The sequence below is a fragment of the Dermacentor albipictus genome, chromosome 8 (genome assembly GCF_038994185.2).
Source record: "Dermacentor albipictus isolate Rhodes 1998 colony chromosome 8, USDA_Dalb.pri_finalv2, whole genome shotgun sequence".
NCBI classification, from domain to species: Eukaryota; Metazoa; Arthropoda; class Arachnida; order Ixodida; family Ixodidae; genus Dermacentor; species Dermacentor albipictus.
This window is the reverse complement of record NC_091828.1, coordinates 128,269,028-128,283,429: the sequence shown is the minus strand read 5'-3', so window position 1 is coordinate 128,283,429 and position 14,402 is coordinate 128,269,028. Positions and strand designations below refer to the sequence as shown.

Sequence of the window (14,402 nt, the reverse complement as noted above, 5' to 3'; positions counted from 1 at the left end):
ATCTCAGGTTGTCAAGGCAAATATTGGTAAAAAACAGAAAAAGAGCAATGCTTATTATTACATCATTGACAATAGTAAGTTTTAGCTTGCCCATAAAGTAGTACTTGTTACGAAATACCGGGTTGCTGACCATGGATAGCAGAAGCAATGCTGGTAGTGACATCTTGTGACACTTAGTCCAACTAGACAATGCACATGAAACATTTGTGTTACGTGTCAGTGTCCTCACCAAATAAAGTTTTTATAAGAGTGAATGTTATGTCACTATCAATGCTTTACAACAACAATTAAGTAACATATGGTAGGTCACTGCAATAATAGTTCTGTGTCCTACATCACAAGATGGCACCACCAATAAGGCTGCCAGTGTAAATGTCTCCGGCGACCTGGTATTACACAAAGGACATACAGGCAAACTGAATCTCTGTCACACGTGAGCCAAAGTGTGAAGATTACATAAAGCACAGCAGTGTCGCAATACGTAACGGGGCTCACCCAAGAGAATGAAGCCAGCTGCTATGGGACACAGCACCAGGGCTATGACGGCCGCTGCAATTGGCTGAAGGAGACCCAGCACCAGCCCTTGCCAAAGGATGGCCTCACCCAGCACACAGATACGGTTGCGCTCAGGGCCTGCACCATCAACAATCCCTTACTGCATTCAGTGTACGCAGCTCACTGAACTGAAGCACACACCAAGGCATGCCCAATGGTGGTAACATACCGTGCCTCATGCAGCAGTCACATTTAGGGGGCCGCACCAGGCAGCACATTGTGGGCAGTGTGTTTGAGACCACTGCTCTGTGTGCAAGTCAGTTCAGTATTGCAATCAGTGTGAGTGGCTAAAACAGCACTGCTCAACCAGTAATGAGAGTTTGTACAAATATCAAGACGGAATTTCCGTTTTGTTTTGTTTTCTTAAACAAATTTATTTATTTATTTATTTATTTACCTATTTATTTATCAAGGTCACTATATGTGCCCAGAGGCCATTATTAGAATAGGGGTACATAACAAAATGAACTAAATACACAACGAAAACTACACAAACTAAAGTTGAACGGCAGTACCAGTAACAATCACACATGTCAGTCGATGTAGAAATGTGCAAGAGATATACTAGACAAAAAATTTACCCACAGAAATGTAAACGCTCTTTCAGGTGACAAAAAGATGTATGCCAATTGCTGGAAATCAGTGTGTGCACACTTTAAAGAGGGGCAGAATGACAAATCTGAGCTCTTCATGGAATTCACATTGCTTGAATGGTAATTCTGTGAATCTGTGCACACTGTACTGAAGTGGCCATAAAATGTGTTCAGGCGTTTCCTTTGATACACAGCTATTGATGGTTGGCAGTTGGCGCTCATGCACTTCATATATGGGGTCATTAAAAAATATGTATTCACAATTCCCTAAAATATAAAAAAAATTTCAATAATTAAACACTTTCTTTGGTATTGCTTTCCATACATTTTAACATGACTCAAGGTAATAATTAGACAAGTAACTGTGCAAGTTCAATTTGCAACGTTCTACATTTTTCGATTATGCAAATTAGACAACCTTTTTAACCACAAGAGCGAAACAATTGATCCTGATGCAAGACTTGAAGCTCATCATTCAAGAAGTTTATAAATGTTCCCAGACATTCAAAAAGTTGATGCTGCTATTTCTACAACTCAGTAAATTTAAGTCAGTTTCACCCCCTAAAATCTAAACTAGCTGCTGAAGAGCATAGCTTTCATGCCCTAAGCAGACGCCCCTGAGTGGCGAGACTGTTTGTGCCTCTGTCAGGCAAGCATGAAGTAAGTATCCTTATTAAGCTGCTTTCTCACCTGATGGAGAGGCCTAAACATTTGCATCACTCATAGGTGTGTGCTAAGGGCTTGACAGTTGTGCTGTGTAACAGTTGAAAATTTTTTTGGTGAAATTGGCAGGACTTCATTAGGCTACAGAAATATGTTCACACCTGTAACTTAAGGTGAAAGAGAAGGAGGAGAAAAATAGCTTTGCCATGTCCACTATGCTGCCACCATAGTAACAAATTATGGAGCTTGATTAATGGTCATCAACATGTGCAAGAGATGAAAGAAAGCACCTTGGACACAAACTGCTTCAGTAACAGCATTGCTGAACTTATGTTGATACTGAAATACATTAAATGTAGTAAAAAGAAAGTAACCGCCTATAGTAACCGCTGAGTATAGTGACAACACTATTTTGACGGGTAACAGCAGCCGATCCAAAACCTGTGTAATAGCACACCTCTGTCTAGTTTTATGATGTCGAGGAAAAGCATCGGGCTCAGGATTGTGGAGTATTGGGGACAAATCGCATTGTGGAAGATTTTTTTAAAAAGTAGCTACATTATTATTTTTTTCTCATTTGACTTCTGCTGTACTTGTTATTTTGTCCTATGCTTCACGACCAGGGCTGGTACGGAGGGCTCCTGCCAAGGAGAGCGAAGCAACCTGTTGTGTAGCCCAGGTGAAGAGGGGGGGTGGGGCCTTAGGTAGATGCCGCTTTAGCGGCCATAGACCAATGAATAATTATGTGTTGTTATGTCGTTACTGTATGCCCCAGTGAGACGGGCACTCCGATCCACTGACTAGGAAAGCTCTGCACATAAGATGCGACAGAAAGAAAAGGGCACCCTCAATTTAGCAATTACACAATGATAGGGCCCGTCAAAATAGTGTATACACCATTATGATGGGCCCACTCACCGTAGCGAGTGCCAGAAAATTAAAAAAAAACTTACATTCTACCACAATAAGCTGCAGCAAGTATGACATTGACAAAGCTTATCAATCTCTCTCCGGCAAACACAAGTTGCAAGATTCTTATGCATGTTATGTCATCCATATCAGCGCACCACATGGCAGATCACCGTGTAAACACATTTTGCCAAATGGCCAGTTATAAACAACTAGCACAACGAAAGTTTAAAAGCAGCTAGGAGAACGCACTTGGTGAGTCGAAGTCATAGGCAAGCACCATCAGTAGGTGGAAGGCAAGCATGACACACGGCATCCTGCAGAAAGAGAACACGACGACCTAGGTCAGGTAAGGTGACATCATTACAGCCCTCGACTAGAACAGTTTTAAAGCCCATGTTCATCAGATGTGGTGATGCCACCAGAATAAAAATACCGTGGACTTCCGTTAATTCAATCATGACGAGACCGACTAAGCTGATAGAATTATCCGGCGGGTATAATTAAACAGAAAACAGAAAAAATGCTGAAACATGCTGTTGATTCACTTGATAATACTTGAGTTTAAGATTAGCTTCGCCGCAATACAGCCGTATCATGCGGTAAAGGATACTAAACGGTGGAAAGGTGGCACTTATGAGACATAGCACACGTTTCTTAATTTACACATGTATATGCGCCATTTCCGGTCACAGTACGAGCACCAAGACACCTAATAAGTTTACTGTCAGGCCTCCGGAGTTTTAGATAGGCAAAAAAAGTGGAGATAGACTTGAGGGGTCATTTAAAGCCGACAAATAAAGCAGATATAGACAGACCTCCGCTTTTTTTGTTGGCTTTAAATATTCCAACTTTCTGAATTTTATCATCTTAGTGCTTTCCTTTTCACTAGCCTTCTTAGAACAGAAATGCCTTTAAATGCGTAAGCATTTCTGTGCCTAGCCAATGAGGAAGCCTGTCTATCTGTCACATAAGACGAATCACTATAAAGAAAGTTATGTGCAAAACAAAATAAATTCGAAAGAAAGAACGTTGGTGGTGGTGAGTTTCGGACCTACAAACCAACGCTCAGAAGCTGAGTGTCTTATCCACTAGTCTAAACACCCATGCTTGCAGAAGGCAAATACTATATCTGAACCATATGAATGCATTGTACCGGCAGTACAAAACAGATGTCAAATGAGAGCAGTTTCTATGAAGCCTCTGTTGAAAGATTCGATGATGGTAGAATAAAATCTATCTCTAGGGTCCCATGTAGAGCCATCTTGGAGCATTATAGACATCATAAAAATTCCAACTTTGCGAAAATTTAATGCCAAACACACCACATACCTGATGCATTTTGGTGGTTGCAGGATGCGCCTCTGTTTGGGCATTCCTTCAGTGACCGAAATACTACCGATCTCCAAGGGCCGATGCACTTCGCATTGCGCAGAACTGACATATAAGCAGTCAATGAGTTGATAAGGAGTGGTTGATAACTGCTTGATGTGGATGGATAATGTGCTAAAGAGCGGTAAGGGCTTACAATCATCGAAGCAATGATAAGATTGATAAAGACTGATAATAGCTGATAAGGGTTGGATCATGTCTGATAAGGTTGATAAGGACAGATAAGGATTGATAACAATCAGATCGATTGCAATAAGGGTGATAACAACCAAAAAGGGTTGATCAGGGTCAGATCCAGTCCAATATGGTTGATAACTACCAACAAGGGTTGATATGGGTCAGACCTAGTCCAATAAGTTTGATAACGTCCAATAAGGTTTGATAAGTGTTTATACTGATCGAATCAAGTTTGATAAGATTGATAATGACACCGAGCTGCGTGGATATGAGCAAGAGGCACAATGCTTATGCATACTTAGACAACTCAGTGAAGTTTATACGTGAATTTTTAGACCACAGCCCTTAGGCACCCATTCCTGCATTGAGTGGCGACATCCTCAGCCTAACCGAGCAAATGAGCACAGCAAGGGATGAAAGAGTGAACTCGGAGCGCAGTGGGGGATGAAAGACTGCAAGGGCAAAGAGTGCGCAAGGAGGAAAGCTGAGGAGGAGGGTGCAACGGTACCATGAGGTGGAAAGTGGAGGAGGTGGGTATGGCGAAAGTGTGAGAAGAAAAGCGTAGAGCCCCGTAAAACAGGCTCTGTGGCGATGACCGCTATGAGATGGCGGCAGAGTAATGCGCCATCGCCTGTTCACCGAAGACGTCATCGATAAAGCAGGTGGTGAGCGCGTCCACCTATACCATATATGGAAACAAAGCACCGCTTGAGTAGAGATCTGTCTGCGGCAGCTGCTGTGAATCGCGCCTACGCGTCACCCACGCGCTGGCTCTCGTGATCTCCCGATTAGCAAAGCAGTCGCGCCACACTTCACTCCGTCTGCCACGAGCTGTACGAGACTGATGTTCGCATCAGTCAATATATCACGAAATGAAAACATGTATAGAGCTGCACTCAAACCCCGCATTAGGGAGTATCGTAATCACCGGTGAATTTTTTTTTCTCCGCTTCTTGGTGTACGGGGCATGCATGCTTATATAATTAAGGAATGCGTACTAGGCCCCGTTATTGGTCTCGGTTTGCCATAGCAACATCAGAAAAGCTCTGAATGGGTGCCAGTATGCGTATTTGGCGTCTAGGTGCTGGTACTGTGACCAGAGATGGCACGTGCATGCCGGTATAATTAAGAAACGCATACTATGTGCTGTGACAGTGGCCCTTGTCCATTCTTGGTATGCTTCACCGCATAACATGGATATAACACGGCCACGAAGCTCACCAATAAAGTTTGAGTTATCAGGCGAAGGCTAATTTTGAGATCGAAATAATGGAAGTTTGGGCCATAGAAATGTATGGGTGATGACCAGGACCTTCAGTTGGGATTGAATTAAGCGGAGTCGAATTAACGGGAGTCTACAGTCCAGCACTGCTTACCAGAGGGGTGCCAGAAGTGCCGCCACAAGGGATGTGAAGCAGACGACCAAGGAGAGCACGGGAAAGACCAGCACCAGCAGCACTGTACCCACTAGGCCCTTGACAAGGTAGTTCCAGGCACGGTTCACTTGCCGGCTAAGTCCTTTGCCCACAAAGCCTGCAGAGGGTGTGCCACTCACACTGCTGCTCTTGGGGCACCGCCCATTGCAACACTTCACCACATGAATTAGGAAGGAACAGCGCCTACTAAGACGATCACAAGACGGGAGAACGACACAGGACAAGCGGACATTGGCGCTTGTCCTTTGTCGTTCTCCCCTCTTGTGATCGTCTTAGTAGGCGCTGTTCCTTCCTAATTCAAGTACGCACTATCTAGCCCAAATGAATGTTGTCCTGAACTTCACCGCAGCAATAGCACACCTTTTTAATGGGACACATCTTTTTTCTGCTATTTCACCTAGTATTACATAGAAAAAAACAAGTAGCGAATTTCATTTGCTGCATCCAAAACTGTCAGTCGCTTGTATGTAGCATTCATGCTTTTCATGTCTTGTGGTCTGCAGCAATTAAATATTGCATCCTGGTGCATACGTTCTGTACTGCAAGTTATTAATCAGAATTGTGACCGTGAAGTGCAAAAACCAAACACAAGTTCCACATAATTTTCAACAATTTTCATATCTGATATTTCGACACAGGTAACCAGCTCACTATCGCACTGCACATAGCCGCCGCTGGAAGGGCGATTTGGGGGCGGCCGGCATCGGCTGCGCCAGCGCTGCAGAGCGCGAAACTTCGTTGAAGTGATTTCAAAAGTGAGCCTGGGTCCACTGATCAAGTTTGCTCAATTGAAATATTCGCTATTTAGGAATTTGTTTAACTGAACGATTTTTAGAATAGAATGCATAGAAAAACTGCCGGGAGTTTTCTGAAATATTCGTTCAACCGACGTTCGTACAACTGATAGTTTACTGTACAATGAATGCAATTGTCGAAAACAAAAATATTTAACAATGCTAATAGCTCTCAGTCGAATCCATGTCAACATTTCTGCAAGGTTTTACCAGCTAGCGTCAATGTGCCAATTTGAAGTGAAGCAAACGAAAATGAAATCCATGACCAACTTCTTCGGGGTACTTCAGTAATGCAAATGTGCAAGTGACTGCTCCCTGAAGAATCTGGACTTACAAAATGTGGAAAAAATAGTGGAAGGCATCAAATGAGTGCTAAATCAGATGACAGTTTTTCAGGACTATGGTAATACGTATTGCCATCACCAGTCAGGAAACAATGCACAGAAGGCAGGAGGGCACTTCCAACTCTTGCAGTGAGACAATACTTACGGGCCCTTTCTATTTTGACATTGCATGGGCAAGTGCAGCTGTAAGGAATGGGAAGGCAAATTGTCATATTCACTTATATAATGCACCTTCCACTGCTCTCAATCTATTAATTTCCAAAAGTTCAGGACACAGGATCACTAAGATTTTTTGAATGGGGAGGGGGGCAAGAACTATGCCAGCCTCCTCTTTCAAAAACACTTTCAGACAATGAAAACACCCATTAATATTCCACGTGCAATCGAAAGGTAGAAATGTTGCTACTCTCTCTCATCCTTTTTTTTTTTTTATTTTAGCAGTGGTACAGTCGAATCTTGTTAATTTGAACAAGTTTAATTGGAACTTTCGGTTTATTCAAACTAGCGCTGCATTATGTGCATTCCAATGGGCGAAAACAGCAAGTAATTCGAACGCGCAAGCATTTGTGACGGTTTATTCAAACATACTGTGCTTACACAGTGCTCTCTGCAGCGCACCAAATCACGTAGCCGCGCCTCCAACCAGCATTCCTCTGACCTCGTCAAATAGGAAGAACTTGGGAGAGACCCTTCAATGCCGCATGCGAAGAAAAAAAAATACAGGGAGGAAACTTGTGGGCAGGCGTGCGCAGGTGCGCATCACCAATTACTTCTGTTAGTGACGGGTGTCCTGTACAGTCAACAACCGATTTTTTTAACGCCTTTGTGGCACCGCCATGTACCCCATAGAGTCAATGTATAAGTGAAATTTCTGACGCAAAAAACCTTCAGCGTCCGATTTTCCGGAGCTATTGCTCTGACAGCAGGTTCGAAACGGCCCTAATCGAAGCTACCACCAACAAAATTTTAATTCTCTCGCCGCCTCGAGCCGGCACTCTCGCACGCAGATCCACTGGCAGCCGTACATAGCCACACCGCAGCAACGCTAGGCCAAGCTGCTTTGGCTTTCACTACCAAGCTTCTTGCTGTTCGGCGCCATGTTTTTCATTGAAACAATTCAACGCTGTTAGCAATGACGCCGAGCCCGCCTTTATAATCCTGGCCAATCGCTTTGGAGCACGAAAAGAATGACATGTGGCATAATGCAGGTTCCCAAAAGTCATCTTCGCACCAATACAGTAGTGTTACGCAGTGAAGCATACCAAACGTTAGAATGGGCAATTGTCACGGGACATGGTATGTTTCCTTTAATTATACACACGAGCACCCGCCATCCCCTATCACTGCACGAGCACTGATGTGCTTAATAAATGTACTGGCAGGCCTTTAGGGCTATTTCGGACGTGCCTGTGGCGATTTGAGCCCTTGGAGGCAGTAAAAGGTGTGCATTAATTTTTTCCGACCACCAGATCTTTCGGACGAAATCGTGGCCCCTAGGGAGTCCAGAAAATCGGACGTTGACTGTAATTTGTAATGTGAGTAAACCTTTTGGAACTTCCCACTCATGTATAAACTCAGTGCACATGCGCCACTGCAGGTAAGTCCTTCATTCAATTAGCTTTCTTTAATTCGAACACGTTTTCGGGCCCTTTCGAGTTCGAATTATCGAGATTTGATGAGTTGCATGGCACTACAAAATCCCTCACCAGAGTCTGGTTGAGATTCAAAGTCTGTTCTTGACTTGGAGATGTGCCTCCAAAGGGACAGTAGTCGGGAGCAAAGTGTCTGCGTGGAAGATGACTTGCGCGGCTGAAGTCTCCCCTGCAGAGCAGCGGGGAATTCGCGTTAGCCTGTTCGAGTAGCAGCCAGTCTCAAGGGACTGAGACTTTCATCAAGTCACTTCCTGATTACCAGCATACAATAATGTACTCAATAAGGACGAGCAGCATTACTTTTCTTTTAACTGAACCCAAATTGGGTGTGAGTGGAACATTTTCTAAGTTGTTTAATAAATAGTATGCATGCATTTTAAATACTTCTCAAATTAAACTGCACAGACTTATATTACACTGTCACCATTTTAAGGAGGACAAAGTCCCTTGCCCTATTTGTTGTAATAGAAGAGCAGCTGGAGTGCATTTGTGATGCTCACACACACACTCATGCCAGCTAGAGAATCAGTTTCGAGTCCGGTAAGTAAAAAGTGACAGTTGCTCAAAAAGAGTTACCTGTATCTCTTCATGTACACAAGCACACAAAATATACTGTAATAATGCTAATAAAATGGTTATAGGCTGGTTCACTGAAACCTGTAAATCATACGGAACTCTGACAAAGGCTTTTTAAGCATGCATGTAATTTGATAAAGCAGTAAAATTTGCAATGAGGCTTTATAGGAAGTGCAATCTCCTCAGGACATACTACATACACAACATTGAGTAATGCACAAACCTGCAAGTTCTGAGCAAAGCAGCAAGACAGCTTGATTGATTGCTTCAACAGATCAGGGTCAACATTTAGAAGCAACATGTGGGCCCCAAATGACCCCTTAGTGGATTGCTCTAAATTGATTCTAACGTTGCTGATGTTTTTTAGCACTTACAAATAATGACACAAGGAAACACCCATGATACAAGAAGCATATTGAGTTCTGCATCTTTTCTTGTGTCCTTGTCTAGCTAAAAAGCTATTCAATATGATTCACTAACTTGCATAAATATCTACCTTAACTTCTGACCAGCTGCAGCTCCATATGATAGATAAAAGAAGGGAATGCTACTTGAGAAGTCCGTATGTGCAAGAGTGCACATGAAGTTCTCGAACTGGTGGTCAAGCACTCAACAAAACTGTGCAAATGGGTAAGGCGGCTGCCAAAGTGCAAGGCAGCTTGCACCACTCTCTTGCAGTGAAATTTCATAACATTGAGAATTGTGTATAAACACACTTTATTAAATTTATGTTTAAAATGTTATGCCATTCTACAGACATGAAGTAATGAAAAGTAAAATGATTCATTACATTGAGTATTTTGTTACAGTGAAGTTGGTTACACTAATGGGGGGGGGGGGGGGGGCACTGGACAAATTCTGGAACCATGATCTGATTATGAGGTAGAGCGTAGTGGGGGACTCCGCATTAATTTTGACCACCTGATGTTTTTTAACTTGCACCTAAATCCAAGCACCACAGGTGTTTTTGAATTTTACCCCCATTAAAGAGAGGCCGTCGTGGCCGGGATCGAAGTTCAAGCTCAGTGGCACAACACCATAGCCACCAATCTACCACTGCAGGCAAGACGGGACTGTATCGCATTCCCCTACGCTTGTCTTCCCCACACGGCTCTCTTATCTTACAACGTTTGGCTTCCTCACATGACACACGTGATAATGGGAATTGGTGCTATGCAGCTGTGACGAGATAAAATGAGAGTGTTCCAATGCCAGTATGGTGCCTTTGTGCAGCCTAGATATGAGCACCACATGTCAGCATGAGGGGAACTTCGAGTAGCAACACCTACGAATGCCAGGTGCCAGCGTAAGGTATGGGTTAAGATTTGCTAGGTATCTTTGGTTGACGAGTCAAATTTCATTTCTTACTGAGGAAGTTTTCGTTGAATATATTTAGGCTAGCTGGCATTCCTGTAAAAAAAAAAGGAGCAATAAATGCCTGTTCTGTGTCTGCTCTATGATGTAGTCATTGCCTTGGTTACTAAGTGCACTTCAGACCCCATAATGTTTAACTCTATCCACTTATAGAAAATTCTTGCTTCATCAAAACAAGTGCGAAAACGCATGAGTCTCAAGATGAATTTCAGAAAGAATTACTTCAGTTGAATTACTTCAACTCACGCCTTCAACTCATCTGCTCTTCCTAGCGCCATACGTTTGTGGAATGGTCTTCCAGACAACATCGCATCCGAACCAGACCACGATAGTTTCCGTCAACTTCTGCACTCTTTCTTTTTGCAATAAAAACTTACCACTAGTTTTTCCAATTTTGTTTTACTTCTTGTGCCATGTCCTGTATCCCACCCATTTATTTATTTATTTGTTATGTTTACCGCTTTAAGACCAAAGACATCCATCATTTTTCTGTACGACTGCATATGTTTCTTTTTTGTTTGCTTTTTTACCGGTATACCACTTTGTGCCTGACTGCATTGTTATATTGAAAAATGTTTTTACTGAGCACGCGATTAGTCCCTGCGTTTTTTATAATGCCCTACCATTGTGCGTCTTTGAAACACTGCCTACTGTTTCTGCGCTTAGAATCCGCTTAATTGGCTGTCTATCCTTGGTTGTAGTTTCTTTTCTTTTTACTGTCGTCATTGTGATTGGTACACTCTTGTGTGCAGTTTTGCCAAATGTATAATGCCAGCCAATATTTTCTTTTTTCGTATTATCCTCTTTCCTGCCCAACCTTATATTGCCGTTACACCACTTTATCATCGATTCCTCCATTTCTTTGTGTTAAATTACAAGTTTAAGCCATTTGTACTCTGTCGAGTTACTCTGCACTTTTATTACCCCCCTTACTCAATGCCCTGTCAAGGGGCTTGTAAGGTATTTTCACTATATAAATAAATTATGTCGATCAGTTTGTTATAACCTATTTCATTATAACGAGGCTTGACTGCAGATACGTTCAGTCGATGGAGGCAAAGGAACGCTTTTCTATCAACCAACTGTTGCACGTGACTATGAAAGGCACAAGCTGCTGCTCTTTTTCGTGCTTTTGAGCAGGTGCTCGCGTGATCCCGCAGCTGTACAGCGGTGATTATGGTGATGGTGATTACTCGAGAGCTCTAATTGGAAAAACACTCACATCTTCCTGGTTGACCTCGAAGTCTGACATGAAGGGACGGGGAAGCACCAGGCTGCGCAAGCTCAGGGGACTGCACCATGGTATCAGGATCTACAAGAAAAGTGATGTGTTATACACCGCTCAGAAGTATAACCCTAATTTGCGAGTAGGACTCTTGTAAAACACTCGCAAACATTATAACACTTTCATTTAAGTCATAAATTCATAACATCACACTTGTGCACTTGAGATGCTCTATCATATGCAATTTACAGAACTGCAATAGAGTTACGGATTTGTAAACTTCATGCTTCTATATTTTGGAACCTTACTGATACTTCGCAATTTTCACAAAAAATTCGAGGCCTTCAATAAAAACTCTGCTTCCTAGAGTTGCTAAAGCTTAATTTGCACTCCAAAAGGCGACAGACCACATATCGGTCCAGCAGCTGTCTCATAAAAGCATATCGAAGTTTCACATGTATTTGAATAGAGAAATCAGAGTGGGCCCGGGCTAAAGCTTTCTACGACAATTGCAAATGACCTCTAAAAATGAGAAATTTTATGATAAAATTGTAAAAGCTGGCAAGTACAGTGGAACCCAGATTTATGACTTTCTCAGAGCCACAGAAACACGGCATATAATCCAACCAACGAAAATTACATCTATAATACATGGACTTTTTAACGAAATAGTTGTAAGGTGCTTCAATTTAACCTATAGGCTAATATGCTGCAGGATTTCATGACACTTTGCAATCGATGTGTCAAAGCATGCAGCTGACAGTGCTCTTGGCCCTGTATGAAGATAGCGAGCTTGGCACAGCACCGAAAATGCTGCCAGCCGTATTCACGAATGCATCTGGTGACAGGAGCAGGTGCTGCAGAGAAAAAACACTGAGAGACAGTGCAATGAGACGGCAATGAAGGGACAAAGGCGAGTGGTAGTTGAGCGACATGAAGAGGACAGGAAGCGTGAGAGAAGGAAAAAGAAGGCTAGGAGGGAGCCCGGAAACCAGTTGGAACTTTCCCCAAGCGAAGGGTCGCTCTCCCTTTTCTCACAAAGGGAACGGCAGCATGAGGAAGCTGCCGGAATCTGGCGGCACTTCTCACGCATCCGCCGTTGGGTTTGCAGATTAACACGGGACATGCGTAATCTTGTGTCGCACAATCGAGGCTTTTAATGCATTTTCTATATCACTAATTTTTCGTAAAACCCAAGATGTTGCAAAATCAGGGTACATACAACCAGTGTTCCACCATATGCATAAGGGGTGTGTAAGTGGCTTTTGCTGTTTATTGTTGTCAGTACAGAGTTACAGAAATGTGCGAAGTGAATGCATAAAGAAATAATATGAATAAAGTAAGCAGATGCAGGCACATACCCCGAGGAGGAACATGGCATTGCAGGTGTGCGCCCAAACTCGGTGGCAGAAGTTGCCCCAGCGCCACAGGGGCAGCCGTGTGGAGGTGAGTCGGGTGTTCTGCTTCTCAGCCACATACGTGGGGCGCTCACCCAGCAGCAGGGTGTCCCCTGTTGTTGGCTCGGGGCCCAAGGGGCCACCCACGCGCCGCACCTGCAGATGCGCCTCGGAATGAAATAGGAGTGCCACACGAAATCCAGGGTACTGTTCAATAGCATGCCTTGTTGTGAGTACAATTAAATAACAAATTTGAAACAAATGTGAAATATGGGAGGGCAAAAAACATGTGTAGATGATGCAGCATAACACCAGCCAACATCCAAAGTCGCCTATAGTGCAAAACTAACACTGGTATCACATGTGGCACTTGGGGAATTTCTCAGTCGTAATCAATTGTCTTGCGCAAGTTACAGAATCTGACTCGCACTTTGTGGGTTTGGAGTTTGAATCCTGGTGGCCGGGCAGTGCAACTTTTTCTTTGTTTCTTTTACATTCAAACCTGATAACAAAGTAGCATCTGACAAAATATACCTTTCTTATATCCAATACTCAATATAAGCACGGATTCATTACATGCTGCTATTATCAAGAAATATTTTACATTTACTTCATTGTATCCAATAATCTGTTATATCTGTGTTCATCATATTGAGGTTCGACTGTAATTCTGGCAATTGTGGGGATGCGCAACTCTCACACGTCCCCTGATGTGTTCTTTTCGCGCGTGGCTCTTGTCTCCTGCGGTCCGGCTTCACCGCGTGGCCTGCGTGATGCCCGCAGCAATCGGTCTGGTTGAGGCGCAGGACGAGAGATGGCGCGAGTGTTGCGCTGCTAACGCCGCCTACGGGCGGGGTTACTTGGGCGCGAAAAGGGAGAGGCACTCTCTCTTTGGTTCGGGACGGCAAGCAGCGTGGACGTGCCACGGGTGCGCCAATCCATGCTTCTGCGAGACCGTCTCGCGTGGCCGGCTTCGAACGTGCCACCGTTTGCGTGACCGTACACGCGAACGACCAGGCGTTGGGATCCAGCATGGGGCGAACATATTCGCTCGTTATCCGGTCGCGGTGAGTCGGACTTCTAGATCTGGCGCGCGCCCATCGGCATGTTTTGTGGATAGCAACTCGGCTAGCAGGCATTGATCTATGAAAGGTGCAATAAATACCCTTGCGATTGTTTGCACTACTGTGCTGTCGTTTCTTTGTCCCAAGAACATGGGTGTAAGAACCCCACACAATACATTCTGCAATTCCAGTGATGGAGATTAGCAGACATCAAAATGACAAGGAGGGATGAGTCCATAACAGCTACCGCT

General features: G+C 43.6%; 1 protein-coding gene across 1 annotated transcript in view; it reads right to left on the bottom strand.

Moving 5' to 3' along the window:
* The window catches only part of LOC135918979 (uncharacterized), a 64,960-nt gene that overhangs the window by 18,272 nt on the left and 32,286 nt on the right, over window positions 1-14,402 (bottom strand). Inside the window, exons 15-20 of the mRNA XM_065452705.1 lie at window positions 13,052-13,243; window positions 11,688-11,777; window positions 8,570-8,684; window positions 5,666-5,822; window positions 2,973-3,037; window positions 496-633 (exon numbers count right to left, since the gene is read on the bottom strand). Of these exons, the coding sequence (XP_065308777.1) occupies window positions 496-633; window positions 2,973-3,037; window positions 5,666-5,822; window positions 8,570-8,684; window positions 11,688-11,777; window positions 13,052-13,243 (757 nt within the window). The remainder of the gene's footprint in view (window positions 1-495; window positions 634-2,972; window positions 3,038-5,665; window positions 5,823-8,569; window positions 8,685-11,687; window positions 11,778-13,051; window positions 13,244-14,402) is intronic.